General features: G+C 40.8%; 1 protein-coding gene across 2 annotated transcripts in view; it reads right to left on the bottom strand.

Annotated features, from left to right (window-relative positions):
• ADGRL3 (adhesion G protein-coupled receptor L3) overlaps positions 1-24,230 on the bottom strand; it is a 479,733-nt gene that overhangs the window by 231,885 nt on the left and 223,618 nt on the right. For both annotated transcript variants that reach the window (XM_053940149.1, XM_053940150.1), the window contains exon 4: positions 20,373-20,586. In XM_053940149.1, the coding sequence (XP_053796124.1) occupies positions 20,373-20,586 (214 nt within the window). The remainder of the gene's footprint in view (positions 1-20,372; positions 20,587-24,230) is intronic.

Genomic DNA, 24,230 nt, shown 5'->3' with positions numbered 1-24,230 from the left:
AGAGTAAATCATAAAGGGTGATGGATAATTCATTACAAGGAGTTTCTCCTGCTTTTCTGGGAGGGCTGCAGTGTCAAGCACCCAGGATGAGAAAAACAACTCAAGACATAGATCTTGACTGTTACTGGGATTACAAAGACAACAGCTTCCACAGAGTGAAAACTGTCAGATTACAGTAGGCAAGCAAGGGATAACCAAAGGTATTTAAATCAGATGGTGAAAAACTTGTTTTTCCTTTCATCCTTCTTACTCTTCCCCTCTTTTACTACCATAACTGGGTTAACATCAGTTACCATCTCACTCTTTCCCATTGTGCACTACAGTGGCCATACGGCAGGCACACCTGCCAGTTGCACTGAAACTGAAATGGTGACCAGCAGACAGATACTTTCCATTAAGTTTATATGCTTTTTTCCCCCAGTCCTTTTCCCAATAAACAGCAATTGAGTTCATATTGCTTGTGTAAATCTGAAATATCCAGCACCAGGTTATAAATAATGACTGTTGCACTTCCTGGGCCAAATTTTTCAAGGGCTCAGCTCCTGTTCAGAGCTGTTAGGTGAACCAGTCCATCTTTAAAGGGTCTGGTGAAATTAAGCCTCACTGCTATTCCCCAAGAAAGCTACTTTCGAAACTTACATGCCACCTTCTCTTCAGTTGTCAAAACAGAACTCAAACCAATGCTACAATTCTTCATCTAGAGTGGAGGTTATACAAACTGTAATTGCTAAATCCCTCAAAACACTGGAGAGTCACATGTTTTGTCACTATAAGCACACAGCAAAAAAAAAAAAGGTTAGGTTTAGTTAAGTTATTCATCTATCAGCCTCATTTAAGAAAGAACAACGTCAAAAAACCCTTAGAGATACTTCCTGAACACACAGTAAAATTATGTGTGGGTCCATTCCACAGCTAATTGCATCTTTAACTACTCCTGTGTTTTCCTAAATCTGCTGAGTCTGTCCATAAACAGGGGACTTATACCAGGTGTATTATGCAATAGAAAAGAGTTAAAATTAATCTTAAAAGCATTAAGAAAATATGGTAAGAGCAGTGGTGAGAGCAGCCTGACCACAAAGAGCCAGACAACTCAGGCTAAAAAATCCACCTGAGATTCTGCCCTCTGTAAAGCAGGAAGTTATTTGAACTCATGTTGATGCTGCCTGGCCTGTTTTCTTTCATCTGTCAACTCCCTTGATATTTCTTATTCTTTTAAATCCACATACAGTCCTTCTACATTTCCCAGGTCAGGTATTTCAAAGCCTCCTCCCCGAGCATGCCACATGCCAGAGCTGAGGCCATGTGCTTTGGCAGTGAACACTGATGCAATGAGAAAGGTTATTTTACCCACGGCTCCTTGAGCATGTGAGGGAGCTTACTTTTACTGGGAATGCTCTGTTGTCACCTTGGCTGCAATCCTACATTAACATGACATGGGAGACAGTGATAAGCTACAGCTCACACTTTAGCTTTTCTTCACAGAATTAGGAGCTCCACATCTTGATAAAATGACACAGAATATGTTGCTCGAGAATGAAAGTGATTTTCCAGCCTTTGATTGCTGAAAACATGCTTGATAAATTGAATGGGAAGGCATAAAAAAACAATGGGGAGGTAGCTGAGAACAAGAGATGTTAACAATGAAGCTCTTATGTGAGGAGGATTCAGGTCACCAATTTTCCTTCAGTATGAATCAAATACAGTTAGCAATGTGGACTCGGCTCCACGGTAAGACACACACAGACACGCTTGAGAAATTTAATGCTTTGCCCCTCGTTGCAGAATTTACAGCATTTAATCGACCAAATGGAAAGGCAGAGGCTCTTATCAACTGGAAAGCAGGAGGCGTGACAGGAGAGCAGGCTGCAATATTGAATGCACAGTGAAGTCATAGGGTTACTTGCGAAGCCACTCCAGTGTCTCAGTGGTGCTGAGGTTCTTGGAGTTAATTAAATTACATCTCCCTCCTGGGCACAATTTAATTTGGGATGTGATGGAAGTAAGGGAAGGCCTCCATTTTCTTCCATGCCCCAGAGGACAGAGTATCACTGAGTTAGATGCCTCAGATCCACATCAAGGTTTGCATCCTTACCAGTGAACGCTCCTGCCTTCACCCACAAGATTTCCTCCTCTTCTTACTCAGATCACCCCTCCAAGCTCCTTTCTAAAATACTTTCCTAGAAATCTCTCTCAGTCATGCTGCGGCCTTCCATCCTTGCTATCCTCCCCTTTTATAGTGACCAAACCCGTCTGCTTCCAAGTTGTGTTTGCTACATGCCTTGGCTCTCTCATTGCTCTCTAAATTCAGTTTGCTAGTAAACAACACATAGCAGGTAGCACCTGCAGCAATTCCCTCACCTCCCAGAAAAGCTTCCAAAACAACAAAACCAAACCATGCATCAGTGTACAAGATGATCCAGTTGTTCATCAGGCTTTCATTCTCCTTTCTTCTCTAAGGTGCTTACAGTATCTTTTTTGAGTCAAAATTTCTCCAAGAGGCAAAAGGACTTGTCAGACCAAAGAACTATGTAACACAGATGCAAGCCTTTATGTGCAGAATAATCACAATTAATTAAAATTAAGTTTCTGCTAATATAGACATTGTCCTTCTTCCCCATTACCTTCTAAATGGTGGTAAAAAGTATACCATGTGAACTTTACAGATTATCCAGTATGTTTCTTTGGCATCTATTGATGTAACCATGCGTTTTAATACACAAGGATGTCACAAACATCCAATTTTCTAGTATTTCTTCGGAAACAGAATTTTATTTACTGTTCACAAGTAACCTCTCCCATATAAATTAATGCTAAAATAAATCTATAGCACCCATTTCCACATCAAGCAGCATCTAAGCAGAAAATAGAGCAGAAAAAGAAGCTATTGGCAGTAACAGTTTCAAGCAGCTATCCAGGGGACTTCTCCCTACTCACAACACTGATCTAAAGACTGATTTGGCACACAAAAGGCATCCTCGGTAATCTGAACAGAACCTGCTGGCACTTTTTTTTTTTAATTATGTTCATTGAGTCACAGTGTCTTTTGACTTCTGGAGAGCCAGGAGGCAAATTTATTCCTCTAGTATCTATGGTGTCAGTCCCAGAATTTCTGCACCAACAAGCATTTCAATCTTTCTATTGATCCACAACACACATTAAAATGGCCTGCAGAGGAGGAATTGCCCTGTCCTTACTTTATTCAATACTTGCCATATCATAAGGGCAAAAGCCTTGTGTCTGGAAATGATAGAGAAAAGGGACCAGTTACAACTTCACACACAATGCAGCAGATTCCTGTCACACCCAGCTTTCCTGTCCAGTTTGATCTCACTAACCCTCCTTCCATGAGGATGCCCAAACTCTCCTGCTGCCTTGATGAAGCCACTGGGCCCAGACAAGGATCTCCAGTGCAAGGGGGAGGATCTCCCTTGCCCTGTGCTACTCGTGAGCAGCTGCTGTCAACGCCACTGATGCCACACTTTGTGATCACTTAGTACAAAGTTGTCATCTCTGACTTGGTAAAGATCCATGGTTCTCCCAAATAAACTCACTGATTTGTGGAAAAAGAGCACTGGGGGAAAAATCTCTGGAAACAGTCTCTGCATTTCAAGATTAGAAATCCAGTCTTCCCTTGTGCCCTGTGGGAATTGCCCACAGGGCTGTGATCTAAAGGTGGCATTTATCTCCTGACAAGCTGAAAGAAGAGCTTTAATCGAAGAATAACATAATCAGGAAAACAATGATTAAAGAATAATTCTCATGCTGTATTTGCACGTCAACCAACCCCCTAAAGCAAGGTATAGATCCAGACACATGACGAGATAATCAACTTTTTAATCATAGGATCAACTTTTTGAATGGCATTGCTTCTTGTTTCAGAAAACAGAATCTAATGCACACCTCAACTGAGAGAAAAACTTGTTTTCTTCAGTTTTTTTCTGAGAAAGCACACCAGAAAAAATTGTAGGAACATACAAAATGCCAGAGGCTTTGACCATACAACTCTGCTCCTGCTGCCCTGCTGAAATTCTCATTTGTTCTGTCACCCAGTGCAGGCAACTGAGGTACACAAGTACATAACCCTTACTGCAACTTAATTCTTGACCTGAGTAGGTCTCTAGTTTTCATTTTAGGGCAACAAAGAATGAGAATTATTCAATGACCCACACCTTGTATGTTTCTGGGTGGAACTGGGATGAGGAGTGGAGAGTGTGGGAAGCTGTCCTCCCTCCTCTGTTGAATTTCCAAATGGTTTGTTGTCATGGGAAAGGGAATCAAAGCTTTTGGGCCATGCCACCATCCCCCAGAACTGCTGCCTTTGTGCCTCCCAAACTTCAAACTAGTTCTACTTCACCATGCAAGACAGCAACTTCAGAGGCAATTTTGGGAGTCTATACAAAAAAATAGAAAAGAAAGAGGCTCAATTTTGAGTTCCCTGTAAGTCCCACAAAACACCTGTGAGCAAACTGCACATTGTATGATTTTCAAGACCAAGGCGACAAATTCCTGACCATATTACTGGGGCTGTCATAGAGGCAATTAACCAGTCATCCAGAGATACAGATTATCAGAGAATCCTGCTGTCAGCAGCAATCAAAGGCATCAAATACATCTGCAACAAACAGGAGCAGCAGAAGCAGAAAGATCAGTGACTTCAATTGACTCCAAAGAACCTACAGGAAAAGCAAATGCCATGGACAGGGAGGAGGAGATTTCTTTCTACACATAAGAGATATATAAACCTTAAAAACCCCAGGTGGTGTTCACACTGAGAAAAGCAAATGCACAGAGCTGGCAAGGCTGCTGGTTAGAAGAAAAGAAACCTCTACTACTTTCCCCAAGGGTGCCCAAAAGCTCTAAGACATTATAAGGATGCCAAAAAAAAACAAAAAAACAAAAAAAACAAAACCCCAATTTAAAAAGTGAGGAAAACATGCATAATTTTATATATGGTGAAACAGGACAGAAGTAATCAGAGGAGAGGAGGCAAGAATTTCCTCTGAAGGCAAGTTTTACTATAACTGCCTGCTTCAGGACTACTGAATCCTAAGCACTCCTTCAGCCTAATTTCCATAAAATAAGTATGGCCTGCTGAACACTCAATTTTGAAAAAAAAAGGTCTTGACAAAAGTTAAAATGTATAGTAATAGCATATATTTGCATATAACATAAGTGGAAAAGTCATGAGCAAATAGCAAATGAGTACCTATGTGACCTCGTCTAACAAATCCAGAAGGAATAATTCCTCCCATCTTCTTATAAATCCTTGGTCAGCAGTGTTGCTGTACACATCAATAAAGCATTATACCATCCTAACCAGAGGATCAGTTCTATCCCAGCCAACCATCTGAAAGCTTTTCAGGGGGGGAAGGGACAGCCTTTGCCCCTATCCTTATGTCCACACACTCACACCCCAATTATAACACAATTAAGTACTTCTTTGTAGATGTTCCAATTCACAGCTAAAGTTCCTGCAGCTTAGAGTAGAAAGCCTTCCCACACCTACAGCTTTGGCCTTCTTACTGGTATGAGTAATAAAACACAATCTAAGAAACAGCCATTCAGGATAAATTCTCCCTTGGAAAAGATGAAAATTTCATTCTCACCCCAGAGACAAACTGAAGTAGTCAGCAGTATTCATGTATTTTTGCTAGCAACTCAATTAAGCACGCAGTAAGGATTGCAGGGTAAAATGTAGCATGTATTTGCATGCATGTAAAAATGCAGACTCAAAGAGTCTTAAAATGCCCTTATAAATACAGCAAAAATAGATCAATAAAATATTTTTAATGACTGTTTATGTTTGTATAACAACTCATTATTTCAATTCTCCGCATCAGGGATTTCTTGTTTCTTTCCTCTACCCCTTAAATAAATCTAAATAAATTATACATTTAAAAACAGGCTATGCATCGATAACAACAGAAACAAATTTCATTTAACATCCAGCTGTCAAAGCCAGCCCTTCTGTCACTCTTTATTCAAGTCTGTTCTACATAATTCATGTCATCTTAATTATTTCCTTCTCTTTCTGGGTAGGATGGCACTTAAGGACGAGCCACTTACAGCACAGTCATTTCCTTTTGAGATGATACAACTGCGTGCCATGATCACTCACAAAAAAAACCCTACACTGATATTTTAAGGTCTCCAGGTGGAGAGTGATGTATATGTAGATGCTGTCATGATGGGACCTCACCTGATCTGCATACTACAGCAATAAAAATAGCAGTTTATATGCATAATACTGAGTTTTAACACAGACATACTGTGCTATTAATAGCCTCCCTTTTTGCTTCTTTAACTCCTGTATGAACAGATTATGACAGAGTTCATGGGAAGCAGAAGATAGAAGATGAGAACATTAGCTCAAACCAGACTGGTATCTTTTTTCTCTCTTTTTTTTTTTTTTTGTCCCATTAAATCCCCAAAATTAAAAATTATTAAGTCTCAGCCAAATTCCTTTTTTTCCTCCACCACTCTGTGCCAATAATCAATTAGCAGGATTTACAAACAGACCTTTAATCAGAAGTACACTAAAATATGTCTAAAGCAGTACAGGCATCACTCTAAAAATATTCTATCCCATTTGCATAGGATAAATAATTAAATTGTTTTAAGCAGTCTAATCTGTTAATGCCTGAGAGGCCTTAATTTTGGCTACTAAATTTCAAGAAGCTACTTTTGTCAATTCAATATAGTTAATAGCCATAAACCAACTTCCTCACTCTACATGACTAATGAATTTACTACATGATGGAGAAAGCCAATTCCTCAAATTAAGGTTTCACTGTATAATGCTCCTCATCCTTCCTACAGCCCAGCACATTTCTCTGCCCTTTCTGTGGCCTCCTGAAAGCTGCAGCAGGGGACTTGCAAAAGTGATAGCCTGGATCCTGCTAACATTTGCTTGCAAAGATGACCACCGTGATTCAGGAAATGTTCTCAGGTTAACTGAGCTACTAAATCTCAACAGCGCTTTGCATCACTCCAGACCTTCCAGAATCAGGTTCTCCATGCTCCAAAAACACTGTTAGAACCATCATTGATCACACCCAGGCTCCAAACAAATCTGGGGTTGCTTCCAGTGCACGCAGTCCTGTACTTTGCACCCTGCTCTGCTGCTCACATTGCCTTGCACACCATCTCAGGTTACTCAGAGCCTCAGCAAAGCATGATCATTATTTACTCAAAACTGAGCTGAAATGGCAGCAAAAGTCTCCACTCAGGGCTGTTGCCATCTCAGAGCACAGCTCAAGGCCAGGAATACAAACACAGATTAATCTGCTAGCACTGGCAGAGCCACATGCACAGACCAACAAACATCGGGGGATTCACCTCATTAGGAGCTGGGAAGATTGAAGGGGCTGGACACAGTCACAGAACAAAGTCCCTGTAAAATATTAACTTAATTCCATACCAGCTGACTGTGCAACATCAAAGAAATCCCAACTATATGATGCTCCCCAGCAAAATACAGATTGCCTCTGCAGTGCCAAAAGAGGACAAGCAAAAGAGTATTTTACCTACCCACCTGCTTCCCCACATAATGCTGGCAGTAGGAAGACACTGCAAATAGGAATTGCCCTCCCTGGGGGTGCTGTCCCCATGGGAGGCACTTACTGGTGCAGCCACACAAAGGCTGTCTGGAGCACATCCTGAGCACTTCCAAATCAGGGCATTCCAACTTCACTTTAGGGCAGTACAGGACCTACACCTCCACACAGCCTAATAACAGTCCCTGTAACCATATTTTTAAAAAAGGACATAAGGATTACTTAGAAATAATCAACAGGAGCACAGGTTTCACAGAGAAAACACAGTGATCACCTGGGAGCAAAAGGATGCTGAGAAGTGCCTGAGAGGAAAGAAAAAGTCCAGCAGAAAGTAAAGCCAGGTGAAAATGTAAAGTATTAAAGCGAGAGTTACAGCTATTTCTGATGCTGAATAATGAGATGATAATCAGATGATAATCAAATAAAAAGTTTGGGTGAGAAGGAAAAACGTAAGCAGTTGGAAGTCAAAAGCTAAATTCTTGGGCACGTTATGAAGCCAGCTCCCTTGATCCCATTTGCCTGCTATGGTCTTACATACAGTGGGCAGAAGTGGGATGTACAGTCACAGTGCGAGTTCATTGATCAGCAGTCATAAAAGTTTGGAGGTGCTAAGCTGGAAGCCATGACACATGTGTGGGACATTAAGACTGCAATTTTTTAGCATTATATGTGACATAGAAGCATGGGCTTAACAGATTTCCAGGGCAGCACAACTTTCTTGCTTTCTTTGCATTTTTGAAGAAACCGAAATGACTAACATCTACATCATAATACAATTTGGATTTGCTGGTCTGCTGCAATACCTTTGGGGTCTTGTGGATGTTGCTCCTGGTATCAGCTCTGAAGAGACTGTGTGTTGCTTCTGCTTCCTTCTTGATAGTAAATCAGCTCTGTTCTTTGTGCAAGTGCAAGGCAAGAATTGTGCTGTTTTCTCTTTAAAAAAGTCTGTCGTTTGCTATTTTTCTGTGCACATGTTGTTGTACTTTCTCATATGCACATCCTCCTCTACATATATGCAGTCACTCTAGATGTATATACAAACATGCCAAATGTTGCACATTAAAGAAATGCATATACTTAAAACAGCATACTGTGTCCTGTCTATTTTGCCAATAGCCATCTGGGAGAGGGAAGGAAGCATAGAGAAATACTTCATGTAACCAAACTAGACTTTGTACACTTCTCCAGAAAGAAAACCTTCCGGCTACTCTTTCTTTTGCAAATTAACCATTACTGCAATAGCTTTACCCAGATAAAGACAACAAAGCTGTGCCATACGGCAACCAACTCCAGCAGGCCACCACCTTTATTTTCAGTGTATTTTTAAGTAACACAGAAGACAGGACAGGCATGTTTTCATAACCTTTACAAAAGACATACCCCTGTAAATGTCAGTATCTCAATTTTTTTTATTTTCCTATGTGGTCAACATATTTTTGTACGATTTTGCTCTAGTTAAGCCCTCCCATGGACCACCAACGACTGATGATGGCTCCTTTCACAGCACAGGGATTTCAAAATTACCCAGTGTTTACTTCAGGGCCTCATACTCACAGCTAAAGCCCTTCAGCCATTCCTGTAGCCAATGCTAAACACAACTTTAAATTAGCACCACAGGCACTGCAGCTTTGTTTCTCTTCTTGCTGAGCAACACTGGACTGTGACCAATCTGTCCTACAGATTTCCTCCTTCCTGTAAGGCCCCTAATAAAATTTGTGATTTTCAAAAAGTGGTATGCTCTTGATTTCACATTCCTCTTTCACAGCTGCATTATTCCTGCTGAAACAGTGGAATGAAATTATGCATGGAAACTCCGCTGAGAGTTTTCCTCTTCATGGAAGAATTAAAAATGCTCAACATGCTCAGAATTCAAATCAGAACCAGAAGGGCCCCTATTCCATATACATGTTATCAATATGGTGCACATTTGGAAATCACACAGTATTTGCCATACTTGAGGGTGTCCCCCTGGGAGGAAGGGGATTAATATGTAACCTTGGGTTAAAAGAGGTTACACAATCAGGACTTCCCATACCAACACTGAGGAAAGTAAATTCATGGTGGAGATACTCTGCTGCTGAAATGCAAACAAATACTGGAAAAAACTAACATGATTAAAATACATGAATTAATTATTTTATGCAGAAGAGCCCCAAAACACAGATTTGGCAGGTATACTCTTCAAACTCATTTATTCATTAATTCTAGTGGCCCTGCTGTATTTTGTGAATTATTCTCCATAATTCAAGCAGACATATAAGAGTTCCCACATATTTTAATACACATTCTGGAGTCTCAAAAAAAAAAAAAAATTTGAACTATGTATCCAGTTCTGTGTGTGCATATTTGTGTACATCTCCAAAGATGACAGCTGAAAAAGGGAATATTGGGTTTTAATCTCTTAATTATGCTTTTTTCCCCCTCCCCTCTTAGTGCATTAATTTGGCAGTAAAGATTTCTGCTCTCAGCGAAGTCTGAGACAACAAAGCCTCTCGGAACCCTGATTTTTGGCACCACCACACTCCTACTTTATGCTTGAGGCTACTTCCCCTCTGACTGATTCTTAATTTGAATAAGCTTTCACTGAAGACTGTATCAGAACTGCAGCAAGTTAATCTTATTAAACCATATGAGTTTAGAAACTCATAGCTTGATGTTAGGCAGGCTGTTTCTAAATTGGTATACTTAAGATCCAAATTAGATCATGAGCAAAATATTAAAAGGCACTAGAGCCATTTAAGAGTGAACTTCCATTTTGAAAAGAAATTTCTGGACATTGAGACCTCAGGAGTTGTGCCAGTTCAGTGGGAGTCAGGCTCCTGGCTGCAATGGGTCCTTTTAAACCTTTAAAATTTAAGCTATGGAGAAAGGAATAAAGGAATTTATTTCATCTATTGTCAGTACAAGCACAAATACATGGGTCATTCTGAAGGATACTTTATGTATAGAAGGTTTCTACACCAAACCAAAGCTTCCTGATAAAAAACATCTTTGGGGCACACTGTGTCAGCTGTGAATCTGTTAGCTGATGCAACAAAGTGCCTTTTAAGCATTATACAACAAAATCTCCATCCTCTTTCTCTCCCTTTATTGTATAGAGTACTTTTGGATTTTAAGTGTTTACAACTTCAGTATGCCTTCAGACACTTCTGGGCATAGAAGGCTTCCCCGCCTCAGTCAATAGACACGGAGGAAGTAGTGATTACGATGCTTGGCTCACCAATCCATGTAGTTTGCAGCAAAGTAGGTGGTGGGTGAGTTGCCCTTGACTTCCAGTGATTTGGTGAGGTGAACCACTGGGTGCTTTTACTACCTGGATGCCATCTAGGCCACAAAAATGAGGAGAAAAAGAGACCTCTCTCTCTGTGCAGAGATTTCCCGTAAGGCTTCTACCTCCATGCTGACTTCAGACAGTTCTTGCCACATGCACAGCTACACAGGCACCAAAGTGTTCTCTGGACTGCAGCCCACCATGATAGACACTACCCTGCATTGTTTGGTGCCTGGCTTTAACTCCATCTAGCTACAAGTGCAGCTAATCAAACAAAATTCAAAATTGATTTTCCAGAGCGCCGACTAATCCACTGCATTGAAGGTGACCTATATTCTTTGCGTGTATGTATCATTAAGGGATTCAGGGTTTTTTTAAGGTGTCTTGGATATTAGAAGCCTGTCTTCAGCTGTGAGCAACCTTGCCAACAATTAAAAAGGGTGTCGAGGTGCACTTCTGACCCTGGCAGTTTTTTTTAAGACGTCTTCTTTGCTCCCCGAAATACCAATGATGACAATGACTCATCTGCATTTGTATGTGAAATTTCCCATGACCCATGGGAAAATCACTTGGGACACCAATTTGAGCACACTTCCAGTCCACCAACATCTGTGACAAGGTTATAGTGCTCCACTATGTGTGACTAAGACCCTGGATGCCTGTAACAAGTACTATCCTCTTTCCAGAACTAACCTTGCTCCCTCCAACCTAATGGACACTGATATTTTACTCCACACATTTGCTAGTATCAAGGACTAGACTTTCCTTTTTCATCAGTACTAGCTGGCACCACTGTAATCATTTAAGTGGAACAATCTGTTCCAAGCAACCAAGAGAACTAAAAATTTATTAGGAGCAGAGCAAGCCTTTTGGGGGAGGATGCAATTGTATTTGTGTGGGTGTAATACCAGAGTCAAAAGGGATATTCTGTGTAATTCAAAGCCACTTGGGAAAAGGAAGAGCAGAAGCAGGCTTTACAGAGAGAAATGACATCAAACTCTCAAATTTATCACATATGTTTTTCTCCCTCTTCTGTCCTTTTGGGTTTGCTTAAAAATGAAGGGTATTCAGGGAGAACAACAAGAACCTTCACACACTTGTAACAAAAATCCATACCAACTCCCACAAGAAGAAATATTTGAAAGATCATCATGTTCTCCCTTGGAGAACAGAAAGGTTAGAAGCCATATGACAAATGGATACAAGCTAAGGAACAGAAATGGCAAAGGTAGCTTGGATGCCTCTGTCTCCACAATGAGGAAGAATGGCAAAGAAATTAAGTCCTAACACGAATTTTTGACACAGGAAGCTATTATCCTGCTGGACTTAGAGATCCTATAAGTCACCATGACCAGGGACATAACGAGACTCAGAAAGGATTTGACCATTTATACAGACAGTAAAAATACACAATTACAATTATGGCTGAAAATCTAAAAAGGATACCAAAAATCTTGGGCACTGGGGTGAAAGGCCATCTCTAAATATGAGGGATCAAGAACAAAAAAATGGCATGGGAGTGGCAGAAATAGTCCCTGCCTGCTATGGGATGCCACATCCTGCCTGAAGGAGGCAGGACAGCAGGCACAGGGGCAAACCAGTGACTGCGTGGGAAAACTCTATTCCCATTCTGGCATCTTTCCTTCTGGCCAGCTCAAAATCCTCCCTCCTTCTCTTGCATTAGTTTTATTGTTCTCTATTGTTGTCTTGCCCATAACTCAGTCTTCCATTTCTCAGAGTGTCTCTGTGATAAAGTTTTTCCCTTCCTTGTCACCAGCCCTACTCTGGGTAAAAGCATGTAATATACTGCCTGCTACCAACTGCAACTCTTGGTAACAGACTGAACGCTGAGGCCATAAGTCAGTGTGGAGACTCCACTACTGCCCATAAACCACTCCCTGTCTCCCAGTTTACGATGTCAGCAGGACTCAAGCTGAATTAAGCCTTCTACTCAATATAACTGACACCAATGTATGATCTTATACATAATGCATAGAAGATGGCTCTAATCAAATTCCATATCCTGCCCTTTCTTTACATCACAAATGTGGCCTGGCATTTCTTATTCACTCCACTTACTGATACATAAAATCCTTCTCCTGAATTACAATGGGCAGCAAAACCTATTCTGGGGTCACCGCTTCCAGTAACTGTCATTCCTTCCCTCTTTTTCCCAAAGAGGTTGAAATAAACTTCAGTTTATCCCTCTAACAAAACTCACACCTAAATTTAAGGACCACATTGAACTGACCATCCAGGAACATTGCCTGCGTCAGTCCTATTTTTGATGCTGGCAAGCAAATGGTTTGTGTCTAATGGACATCTTTTGCCTGTTTGCATTTGGTATCAGCAGAGTGACCACACAAAATGCACAGCCACACTGTGGATGCCAAATTGCAAGCATGCAAAGGTGAGGGAGGTCTGCAGGGAATGCTTCCAGCCCTGCAGAGAGGCACAGAAATCCCAGGCACACATGCAGAGGGTGTGGTATAAGCCAGTGCTGGTTTTACACGTCTTAGAACAGAATATGGAGCTCAAGCTCCAAAGATTCCACAAACGATGCAGTCAAAAGTGTGCTGAATGAAAGCTTTGAAATGTCCTAGAGAATAGACAATCCCCTGTGTATAAACCCAATTTCGACCTCAGGCACAGACTAACTGAGCTCTTTTGTACATGAAGAAAGAAAGAAGCAAAAGAAAGTGATATAGACGCATTAGTTCAAAGCCATCTTACGTCACACCCCTCAGACATTATTCCTAACCAGAAAATCAACTAGAGAAGAAGTGTGCATATATCTTTCTAATCAAAAGAAACTTTCGCTTTGTTATCTTAAGATAGTGTAAGTCCACTTAGCCGGAACAAACTTTATAGACTATCTTGCAATGCTTTGCATAGATTCAAGCCTTGTGACAAGAAGACCAAGCATCTAATGGCCAATTCCTGCGACAGCCTCACATGACTGCCACATTCAGGTGGGTGGAAGATGCAAGAAGACTAAGCAAAAGCATCTTTGATGTTTATCACTTCAGCTACTTAGCTTATGGGCAGGAGGTACCATGGGAAGCATGCAGATGCCTGGCTTTAAACTTTGCTCTTTGGGCACTTTGGATAATGCTTACATGGTACAAAACCTGTTTCAGCCAAAGGAGAGAACAGCACCCAAGAGCCTAAAGCTGCGTCTTCCCTAAGCACCCTTCTTGTGGATCCAGGACTCTGCTGCCAGCAACACATCCATTCTTCCTCAACCCTTCCTCCCACATTAACAATTGAGCTGCTGCTCTCAACAAGCCTCAAACACTCAGAAGAAAAACAGATGACAGGAGTATGTTTCACGTAGGTCTTCTCCCACTAGCAAAAAGCTACATGTGAAAGGCTGCCAAGGGCTGGCTGGTTCCTTCCCTCTTACAGGCTCAAGGTGGCCACTTCCACACTAGTTAAGTAATGGATGCAGTAATAAACCTGGATTTTTCCTGCATGGTTTTCAGCACATCATGTATTCAGAGATTCTGAGGCCACTTCAAGATATGATTTACCCAAGAGATTAACCTGTGTCTTCCCTTTGTCAGTTAAGGCCAGGGTTGGGGGGGAACTGGAAAGAAACAAAATGAAATAGCTGGAAAAACTGAAACTTAGAGAACAGCAAAGATTAATTCCTCCAGCATGCCCACATCAAGGAGACCTTTCCCTTTGGCCACAGGAGCTGCTTGTTGCATATTGCTTTCTTAGCTCAAGTCTGGATTTTCCCAAATGGCAATGCGCTGGAGTCACATGCTAACAGCAACCAAAACCCGATAGCCACAGCACAACACTGCCATCTAATTATTTATTTATTGTAAGTGTGGTGTTTTATAGCTGGCCACAGCTACCAATTGGTACCCAGGGAGGCCTAAAGCACTATTTTTGATCTACAGAGCCTTCCACAGTTTGGAAACTAATTACCTTCAAAAGCTACTGCCTCCTCTTCATCTGTTACCATGGCAGCTGCAATTATCTGAGAGGGTTGAGTTGGCAAACCCTGATTTCCTAGGGTACCAGGGCAGTTCCAAGGGGCTGTCACTTTAAGAATTTACTCCAACATCATTTTCAGGAGAGGAAGAGGTAGGATAAATTAGGACTGTGTAGGCTGGGAAGTAGCAACCTGTTTTAGAGTGATTCAACAGCCCAGTGCATAAAACCCCACTAGGACTTACTGTTGTTGTTTGGTAATTTTTAATTTTTTCCCTGTCTTAGTAATATAGCATGGACCCTTGTCCCAGGGTCAAGGTTCAGGTGAGATTAACAGAATTCCCTTAATTTTAAAATCTTTCCACATGGTAAGAAAATAGATAGTTTAACCAAGTGGTGAGTCTTGTTTTCTAACCTTTAAAATCAGAATCCAGGAACATGAGTTTCACTATTCTCCACTGATTTCTACTGGTTACAAAAACTGTTTAACTGAAACATTAGTATTTTTCCATATTGATGCTTTTCACGTGGAGATCTCAAAGCGCCAGACTTAGGCTTCCCAGAAAGCCTAGCTTCCCATTGCAGCATCTCAGTCCTTCAGAAATGTATTTCTCATGCCATCTGTATGGTAACAAATATAGAAAAATGAGTAGTATCATGGCAGTCTTAGCAAAATGTGCTCAGGAGGCAGAGGAGGGTGGTGGGGGGTTCCTACCAAATAGGGCATTCAGTATCTGAGTCAGAGGTGATGACAGCATCTAAGCAGGGGGCTGTTTTCTAAGAAATACACCATTAATTTTTTAGAGCCTGACACAAATGTGCTACAGTTCAGCTGAAGCCACCCCCTTGAGTCCTGCTGATGGCCCTGTCAGTACAGAGCCTCCAGGTCTGCAGCTCTCCTGTCCTCTGCATCTTCCCACATGCACTGCAACAAGCTACTTAATATACATTACTCTAGAAGAACATCCCAAAACTAGTCTGTTCAAAACCAGCCGCCATTTTATGAATGACCAACATGAATGAATGAACTATCTGTAAAATACAGGTAATCCTGCCTCTTTGTTTCCCAATGCAAGTGAAGACCACTGACATTTGAGAAGTGTCTTGAAAAATCACAGGAGATGATAACATCAATAACAGCACGTCATGAGATGCAATAATATTACAATAATAATGGCACTCATTTCAGACTCTTGCATTTTTCAGGTCATCAACCAAAAACATTAGCAAAATAGCCCTTCAGGAGATGAAAAATCTTTGCAAGCTGCTTCATTCAATTTATTTATTCTCCCCTATGCTGTGCAAAAGTGCCTGCTACCATCCCTCCAACTACCAAGAGTAGAATTGTGAGTGCCCCTTCTCACATAAACAGATTAGGCCCTCTGATGAAACTAAAGGGAAATCTAAGAGCAGCTGACCACAGTCGTACATTCCTGCAGTCTTGCAGTTTTTCTATTTTTTTTTTCCTTTAAGTCTTGACCTGCAATCTTCATCAGTGATGTTAACACTGAAACCACAGGGACAAGCCATGCAGATCAGACTCAAACCTAAAGGAAATTAGCTCAGCTAAGTTACTGAAGGCCCAGCAGGACATTTAGTACCTCCCAGCTGTGCCTCCCTTCAGGGGAAAAGTGAGGAGATAGCTGAGCAGCTTTCAGCAGCCCTCATCTCCAAGCCAGAAGTGGTAAGAGCAGCATACAAGAGCTCTGCATGGCTCCGCTGTGGCAAAAGGCAAACGCTGCCTACTTTGCAAACTGAGCTCTCTGGTTGTTGAGAGAGATGAGAGTTCCCCAGCAAGAGCCTTCCACATCTTCTAGGGCAGAAAGAATCTTGCTTTGATCTTCATAAAAATTGCTGAGACCTGTGAACATTTCTCCCATCTCTTCTGCTCTGCCTTCTGGTTTTGCCATTTAGCCTCATTATTCCATCCCTCCTTTCCCTCCTCCAGATTAAGAGTAGCAGACAATGGTTGGGGTAGAAAAGGATCCAAAAAGCAAAAGGAAAGCCTTGCTCTTCTTGCCTTTAGGGCAAAAAATCAAAGTGCTCTGAGTATGTGTACCTACATGTCAGATACTTCCTACTGTTCCTACTTGGACTTTCCTCCTCCCCCCCCCCCCGCCCTTTTCAACATTTGAGGTTAAAGTCTATGGAAAAAAATGTTCCAAACTTCAAAGTTAAATGCAAAGGTGGTACTGACAGCACAAAGTTCTGTGAACATACATGCAAAAACCTGATCCCCTCTTCTTTCGTCCCTTGCTTTCAACCCAGGATGCTTCCTTGGTGGGAAGCATCAACAGGAAATTCAAGAGAGCACACCAAAAGCTATTTTTTTCCCTTTTTCCTTTAAGGTGTTTTTAATATACTAAACTGTCTTAACACTATAAAAACAAAGGCAACTCTTACAGGAATTGAAGGCCACTTTTCCCTGTTGCTCACAGAGAACTCTGGCTGTTGGAATGGATGATATGTTAATTTTGTGGCACAGTCAATCAAGGGAGGCCATAGCAAAGTCTCCCATGGTACAGTGCACACAATTTACAATGGGCATGGTTAAAATTTAATTAATTGTTACAGGCTTTGCAAAGATGCTTCTCCAAAGCAAACATGCTACAAAAGACATTTTTTTCTCATCACATCTGAAAAACTTCAGTTCATAAAGCACACTTTCTGAGCTGTTACGGACAACAGCTGCTGGGATTTTTGAAGGAGGAGCTGGCAAAATTAAAAAAAAAAATAAAAAATAAAAACCTAAAACAGGCCTCAGAGATTTAATGTCCTATAAAATAGCTCCGTACAAGCTGTTTAAATGTCCTTTACTTCAAGCAATATTCCCAAGATTGTAGAGAGTTTTAGGGCAATACTTGCAGCAAGAACTCCTTGTATTCCCTCTGCTTAGGGGGCTCCACAAACACACCATAAGATTTATGCCTTTCCCTTTCAAAATAACCTCATGTAGTCATCTGCAAAAATTAATTTATATAAGCATACAGAAGAAAGGAACATGTTAGCTCAGGCTGTTGGGATTTTGTTGTTTTTTTTTTTTCCAGGTTTTCTTCAGTGGGGGTGGGCTGGGGGAGCAATCACTAACATCTACCATAAATCTGCTCACTCACAGCCCCAGCTCACACACTAGCACCACCTCTGTCTCACACACACTTTCCTTCCCATCTTTCCCTCTCTCCCTCCCTACAGCCACACCAGAATGAGTCTTGAGTTGGCCGTACAGTGTTGCTGATTTAAATTTGCCAGTAGTGAGACAACTTCTTATAGAGCCTACAAGGGGACTATGTATTTATGAATGCAATAATTCATCAATGCACAATAAGCACACACTGCACATACCACTTTTCTTTCCTTACACAGACACTTTAAATTACCATGCAGGTTTCACTCACGACAATCTTCAGTTCCCAGCAGCTGCTCCCCCACCCTGCTGCATTAGCAAAGACAAGCTCACTGTGTTACAGCCTGCATTCATCTGGAAACCCACCCAAATACTGCTTGATTGTTTAATTTTGAAGGTAGAGGTTTTCAGAAGAAAATTCCATACTTAGTGCCACAAATACTAGGCTGTCACAATTTTCCTTTTAAACTATTTTTTTTCAGAGGCTCAGCTGTAAAGTGTACTCAGAGCTGGTTTGCATCTTAAGAACATATTTCATTTTAATAGCTTTTCATATAATAGCTTTTTCATATTTAATAGCTTTATTTTTAAATTGTTTCAACTCTCTGAATTAATGGAAACTTAAAAACTAGACTGACAAAAACGCAAAGTCGAATATTTTCTCATTTTTTACATGTCTTTTAACATCAGGCTTATATTTATTTTCAAGAAACTCAATAGTACCCAATAATAGGACTGCACATCTTCTCCCCCCTTCAGTGTCCATCCTCTTCAGCACCATTTTCTGCTGCCCAAATGGAAGAACAGAGATATTTTGCCACAGAGATGAGTCACTCTCTGCTAAGCCATTTGAGCCTGATGATACCTGGAGGTGAGTAATCACCAGAATTTTTCATTGCAGTGCCACGGGCACAGAAGACAATTGTGTGCCCTCCCTGACCCAAGGGCCAATGTTTATTGCAGACTTTCTGTAAGTAGAGACTGATCAGAAGGTTGCAGAGCTCTGCATTTGGCTCAGGAGCTGCAGCCTAGAGGACACTAATAAATTTAGATACATAAAAATATTAATACTCTGTACTCTGTAATGGGCCACAAAGGGGATGACATGGCTTTATTCTGCCAATATGTAGAGGATTAAGGGTTTCTGCTTGAAGCCACTAACAACCTGAACAGAAGAATTACAGTAATTCCACTAAAACCACATGGAATCCAAGGGACTGGCTGATGGCACTTTGCTATCCTTCCCCACTTCTCTCGAAAATGTAGCTGACACAACTCTATAAACAAGAATTCAACCAGCTACCCAAGGAGGTCCAACTTAAAGAATGGTCTTAGAGGAGCCATGTGCAGCAGCAAGGACATTTGTCATGAGACTTCTCAACATTTTGAGACCTAAATACTCAACATGGAGCAGTTTCTAAAGTCAAAAATAGCAGTTAGCATGTGAAACACAGTTGCATCTCATGTTGCTCACACCAGTCCATTTTAGTGCAAAGCGTTTCACAGCAAATAACAGCAAGATGCTCCATTAAAACTCTGCACTGCTTTAAGCCATGAGGTCACTGTTAGGACCCAAACACATGTTGTCATGACATCAATTAGCAACACTTAGCCTATGCCAGTGCCATTATTAATATCTTGAAATACTAATCTCTATTACTAATTAACAGTCAAATGCACTAAATAATTTTTCATGCATTAGGAATGTATTACTGAATTCAATTACATGTCAAGAGCTGTGACTTATGAATCCTTCCCACACCACCATTTGTGCCAGAAAATATCCTTAAAAATTCAGCAACATTTTAAAGGCTTTTCATAACCAAGATACCTCTATATTGGAATAAACTGTTAGGCCCTGGCTCTGCAAGCAAGACAGGAGTCTGTCTACATGTCTGACTGTATCTCAGTTACCATTTCCAAATGCAGCAGCCACACTTAACAGCTACAGTTATTATTGAGAAATTTAGCAATTCACCAATGAGAATACCAATGCTTGACTAGAAATTCAGATCTTCCCTAAAACTAAGCCTGGCAACACAGGAAGGAATGCAGATGCCTCTTTGCGTTTTGAAAACTGTAAATGTTATTCTGAACACAAAATATTGATTGTTTCAAGGAGATTACTGGCCTTCTGTTTGAACACTGCACGAGAACTAGTGAATATGTATTTTGAGAAAGATTTCACTTCTACATTCATTAAGAGCCTTTATATTGAGGTATTTCAGAGGGAAAACTGGGACACAGAGAGAATAAAATGACTGATGAGCAGTACTTACAGGAAATGTTATTTATATTGCGTGATGCTAAACCAACTCAGTTAAACCCACAGTTTAGCAATGATAGCTGTAATTCTGTGCACATACACCCCGACTAAGCACCTGCATTTTCTCACACAAACACGCACACAAACTGGTGTGTACACTCCGGATTAAAAAATCGACAATCAGCAAACAAAGAATACTAAGTACTATACCTTTGAGTCATAATCTTATAGGCATCTGGCAGATAACAGCGGATATTCTCCATCTGAGCAGGATCAGAGTCACAGATTTTATCATCAGTCCTGCCATAGTTGGCACTTTCGATCATGATAACATCTGTTCCTGGGCAGCGCAGCTCAATGGGGTAACTCTCACAGGACAGCTCCCTTCGGACCACAGCCATGGGCACTGGGGCACGGCTGAAAGCTGCAAGGATTAACACAGAAACACAGTCAGCAGTGGCTTTCCACACCGAGGCTAAAATTAAAAGCGGAATCACGTTCAGCAGCAGGCTTTACTCATATGCTGTACTGAGATAGTTTCGGTACCAGGTCTGGTCGCTGGCTTGCTGGCTGCCCAGAGAAATCACTTCTCCACTCAGTGACTTGATTTTCTCATTTCAGAAACAAGCTATAGATTCCTTTTATATAGGGCTTTAGAAATCCCTTATTGAAACAGGCAAATAGCAACTATGGCATCATTATTATTTCAACTTACCAGGTGAAAAACTATTCGGCTTTCATATGTAAAATTACAGTCCTGCGTTGTACTTGAACAAGCAAAGAACATTTTATGACAACAAGTAATCCAAGAACTAGGAACCTACCTGCTCAGCAAGATTGCACCTGTCCTACAGCAGATGTAATAACATCTGTATTGTTCCTGGTCTTTTTCTTAGACCTTAGAAAAAGTCATCCTAATGGCTTTTGCTGTAGCCTGCAGCATATGCCTGGGGATGGTCTGCAGGTTCTGGCAACCATCCCAAAGTCTGGGCCCTGTAGTGATACTTTCCATGGAAAGTCCAATTTAGGGGACACCAGATGATTGAAGTTCAGTCTTAGCTTTGCATTGGATCTGCCTATATGGTCAAATACCTAGCAAATACTTATGAAATTAAAGAGCTCTCAGAAATCTTACCTGTTTTAAAAGAAATCCAGGCTACAGTTTGCAAAAGAAAAAAAAAAAAAAAAAAAGAAACACACTTTGAGATGCCTTGAAAACAAAGCCCTAACGTATTAGTAAACAATGCCACTTGACAACAAGCAATTGTATTTCCCATCTTTACAGCCTCTTTGATCCAAAGATCTTAAACAGCTTGATGAATGTGAATCTATTAATCCCCAAATACCCATATGAAGTAACTACACATTGTCTTTCTCAACTCAGCTACAGAAGGGTTTTGCAGCTTTCAGATGATCTCATGGGAAATCCATGGTGATGCTAGGAACAAAATACTTGTTTCCCAGCCTAGCACACCAGTCACAAGCTGAAATAAAAGCCAACTCCATTTCTCCTTTATTCCACAAGAATGAAAGGAACCATAAAGGTTTCCAGATATAGGGATGATGTGCCCATACCATAAAGGTTTCCAGATTATGTGCCCTCCCAGCTACATTTGTACACTTCCAACCAGAAAACTCAACATACAATCCAAGCCTGTCTCTATGTGATGGTGAGAAGTGTAAGACTCCAGTAGATCCATGGCCCATCTGATACCAGGCATTTTTCAACAACTCCCTTTTCCTCCTGGCCCCATTATAAAAACACTAAAATACTCTCCCCCTAAACCAAAAATCCCATCCAATGTTCTGCTGGTTTGTTCCATAAAACTTCCCCATGGTACATGCACACTAAGTTTGCTTATGGAAAATAAGATTATATTGATGTTTCTCAGAATACCATTTGACTATATCAAGGCCGCCCTGTGTGTCAGGCAGCAATCCAACACATTAACTTCCATGAAACCTTCCATTATTGTCAGTTGTCTCATTTATGTATCACTGGACAGATTCTCAGATTCCAATTTCTGTAAATCTGCAGGGATTACTTCGATATCAGACCCTCCCTGGTGTGCCAGAGTTGTGGACTAATTGCAAACTCCTAAGACACATGCTTATTCTTGAATAATAGCTCGCACAATTAGCACAGCTTTAGGGTTTCGATCACTTGAGATGTCCTCCTTCCCTGAGATCGGAGAAATGGTTTTGCCCTGGGCTCATATTGCACCATACATTTGTGTAACGCAATAAATTCTCACTGCCACCAGATTCTCCTGCTACAAGAGGAGGAAAATGAGGAGGACAAGCGTGAACCTCTAAGGTGCACTGCCGCATTCTTACCCTTGGCTTGATATCACTAGTCAAGTAGAGGTGAGTGGAGGAAGGATAGGACAATGATAGAGACAACATTTGATAGAAGAGATAAGCCAGGCAGAAAGGCAGAGTCAGCAGAGCTCAGCAATTTTAGCCTGCCCTAAAAACAACTTCAAGAGGTATTAAGTTTGCTCACAGGGATCTGTCCACAGATGCGTGCAGCAGGCTCTGCTCTGTCAAACACTGGACTCTATAGCAGAAGGCCAGTGCTGACCAAAAAACTTCTGATGCCAGGATTCTCATTTTGGAAAAGAGCTGTGGCGAGTTCTCCTCTCAAGCCTGTTCTGTGCTAAACCTGAGCATATTGGTGACATGGGAGGCAGAAGGTTTCTAGCAGCTTTTGGCAGAATGCTGAGGCCAAGGGCTCTCCCTCCTCCTGCCATGTGCTTAGATGACTCCTGTTAACTGCCAAAAAAATGACAAAATGAGGTTTACGGGCAATATTAGCTGTTTGGAGCTATGGTTTTGCCCAGTTCTTTGGCAATTTCGATCTTTTTCTCTGGAAGGTTAACATAGGCTATACAAAGGGCAAAGAGAGTCAGTAATACTACTTTATTTTTTACAGTTCCCACTACAGAATACAAAACATCTGAGCCACACAATTCAAAAAGTGTATTTTTGCTCTTAATTCCTATGTTTTGGGTTTTTTTCAGTAACTATTCTATATCAAAGAAAGACATTAAACACGTGAAGGCTGAGGAAAACCCTGTTTAAAATCACAAAAAAATTAAACGTCTGAGAATTCACCCATACAAATGTGGTTTATTTGTCAAATAGCAATACTGTACAAATGCAACTAACCTTAACTCTTGCGTTTTGCTGGAAATAAGACATTAAGAATTACTAACAGCAAGTTATAAAATCATTAAAGATATTTCTCTACTTCAAATGAGAACACATTTCTAGTATCATAAGTGTGTCTCCTGTACATGCAACTTTACAACATTGATCTACTAAAATTGGATGCATATCAATTCCAAGGATGCCCCCTGAACACTCCAAACCAAAGCTGAACACCCCTTGCCAAAATAACAGCTCATGTTTTATTCTCTAGTAAAGGATCTCTGCACAGATGCAAACATTTCTAGATTCAGCTTTAAACTTCCTGGAATTTAACTTTTTGCCTTTCACATAATCACTTGACTGCTTGCTCTAAGAACGACAACTTTCACTTACAGACACCTCCCTGTGGTATCATGGAGTCAACATTTACATTTATTTTCTGCATAAAAAACATAAAAAATTAAACACCCTGGAAAAACTAGAAGCAGCTGAATACTGTAATACAGCATGATCTCCTATCATGCTTTCTCCTAAAGCAATAGGCACATGTTTTCCATTCTGCCATTGACCACCAAATCATTTGCTCTGCATGGCTTTTTTTTCTACTTCAGTATCTACAATAAATACTCCGAAGGAAGATTAGAGTCTGGCTGTTTATCTCCTTGTAAACACGTTTTTTGTTGTTGTGTCAATATATGATAATCTTACTTAATAATTTTTACTGGTTTTCCTGTAAGGAGCAAAGATATTTTGCTTTTTGCTGTGAAACAAGATACATCGAAGCCCATCTGTGAAATACACAGCACGATTGTATTAATTCATTAATACACTTCCCTCTCCTTTGAGCAGCTCCCTATCTTTACAGTCTCCACTGAGCTCCTTATTTAATCTCCTAAATAAGTGACCTAATTGTTG

The sequence above is a fragment of the Vidua chalybeata genome, chromosome 4 (assembly GCF_026979565.1).
Source record: "Vidua chalybeata isolate OUT-0048 chromosome 4, bVidCha1 merged haplotype, whole genome shotgun sequence".
NCBI classification, from domain to species: domain Eukaryota; kingdom Metazoa; phylum Chordata; class Aves; order Passeriformes; family Viduidae; genus Vidua; species Vidua chalybeata.
Note: the sequence above shows the minus strand (reverse complement) of the source record. Positions and strands in the feature narration are given on the sequence as shown.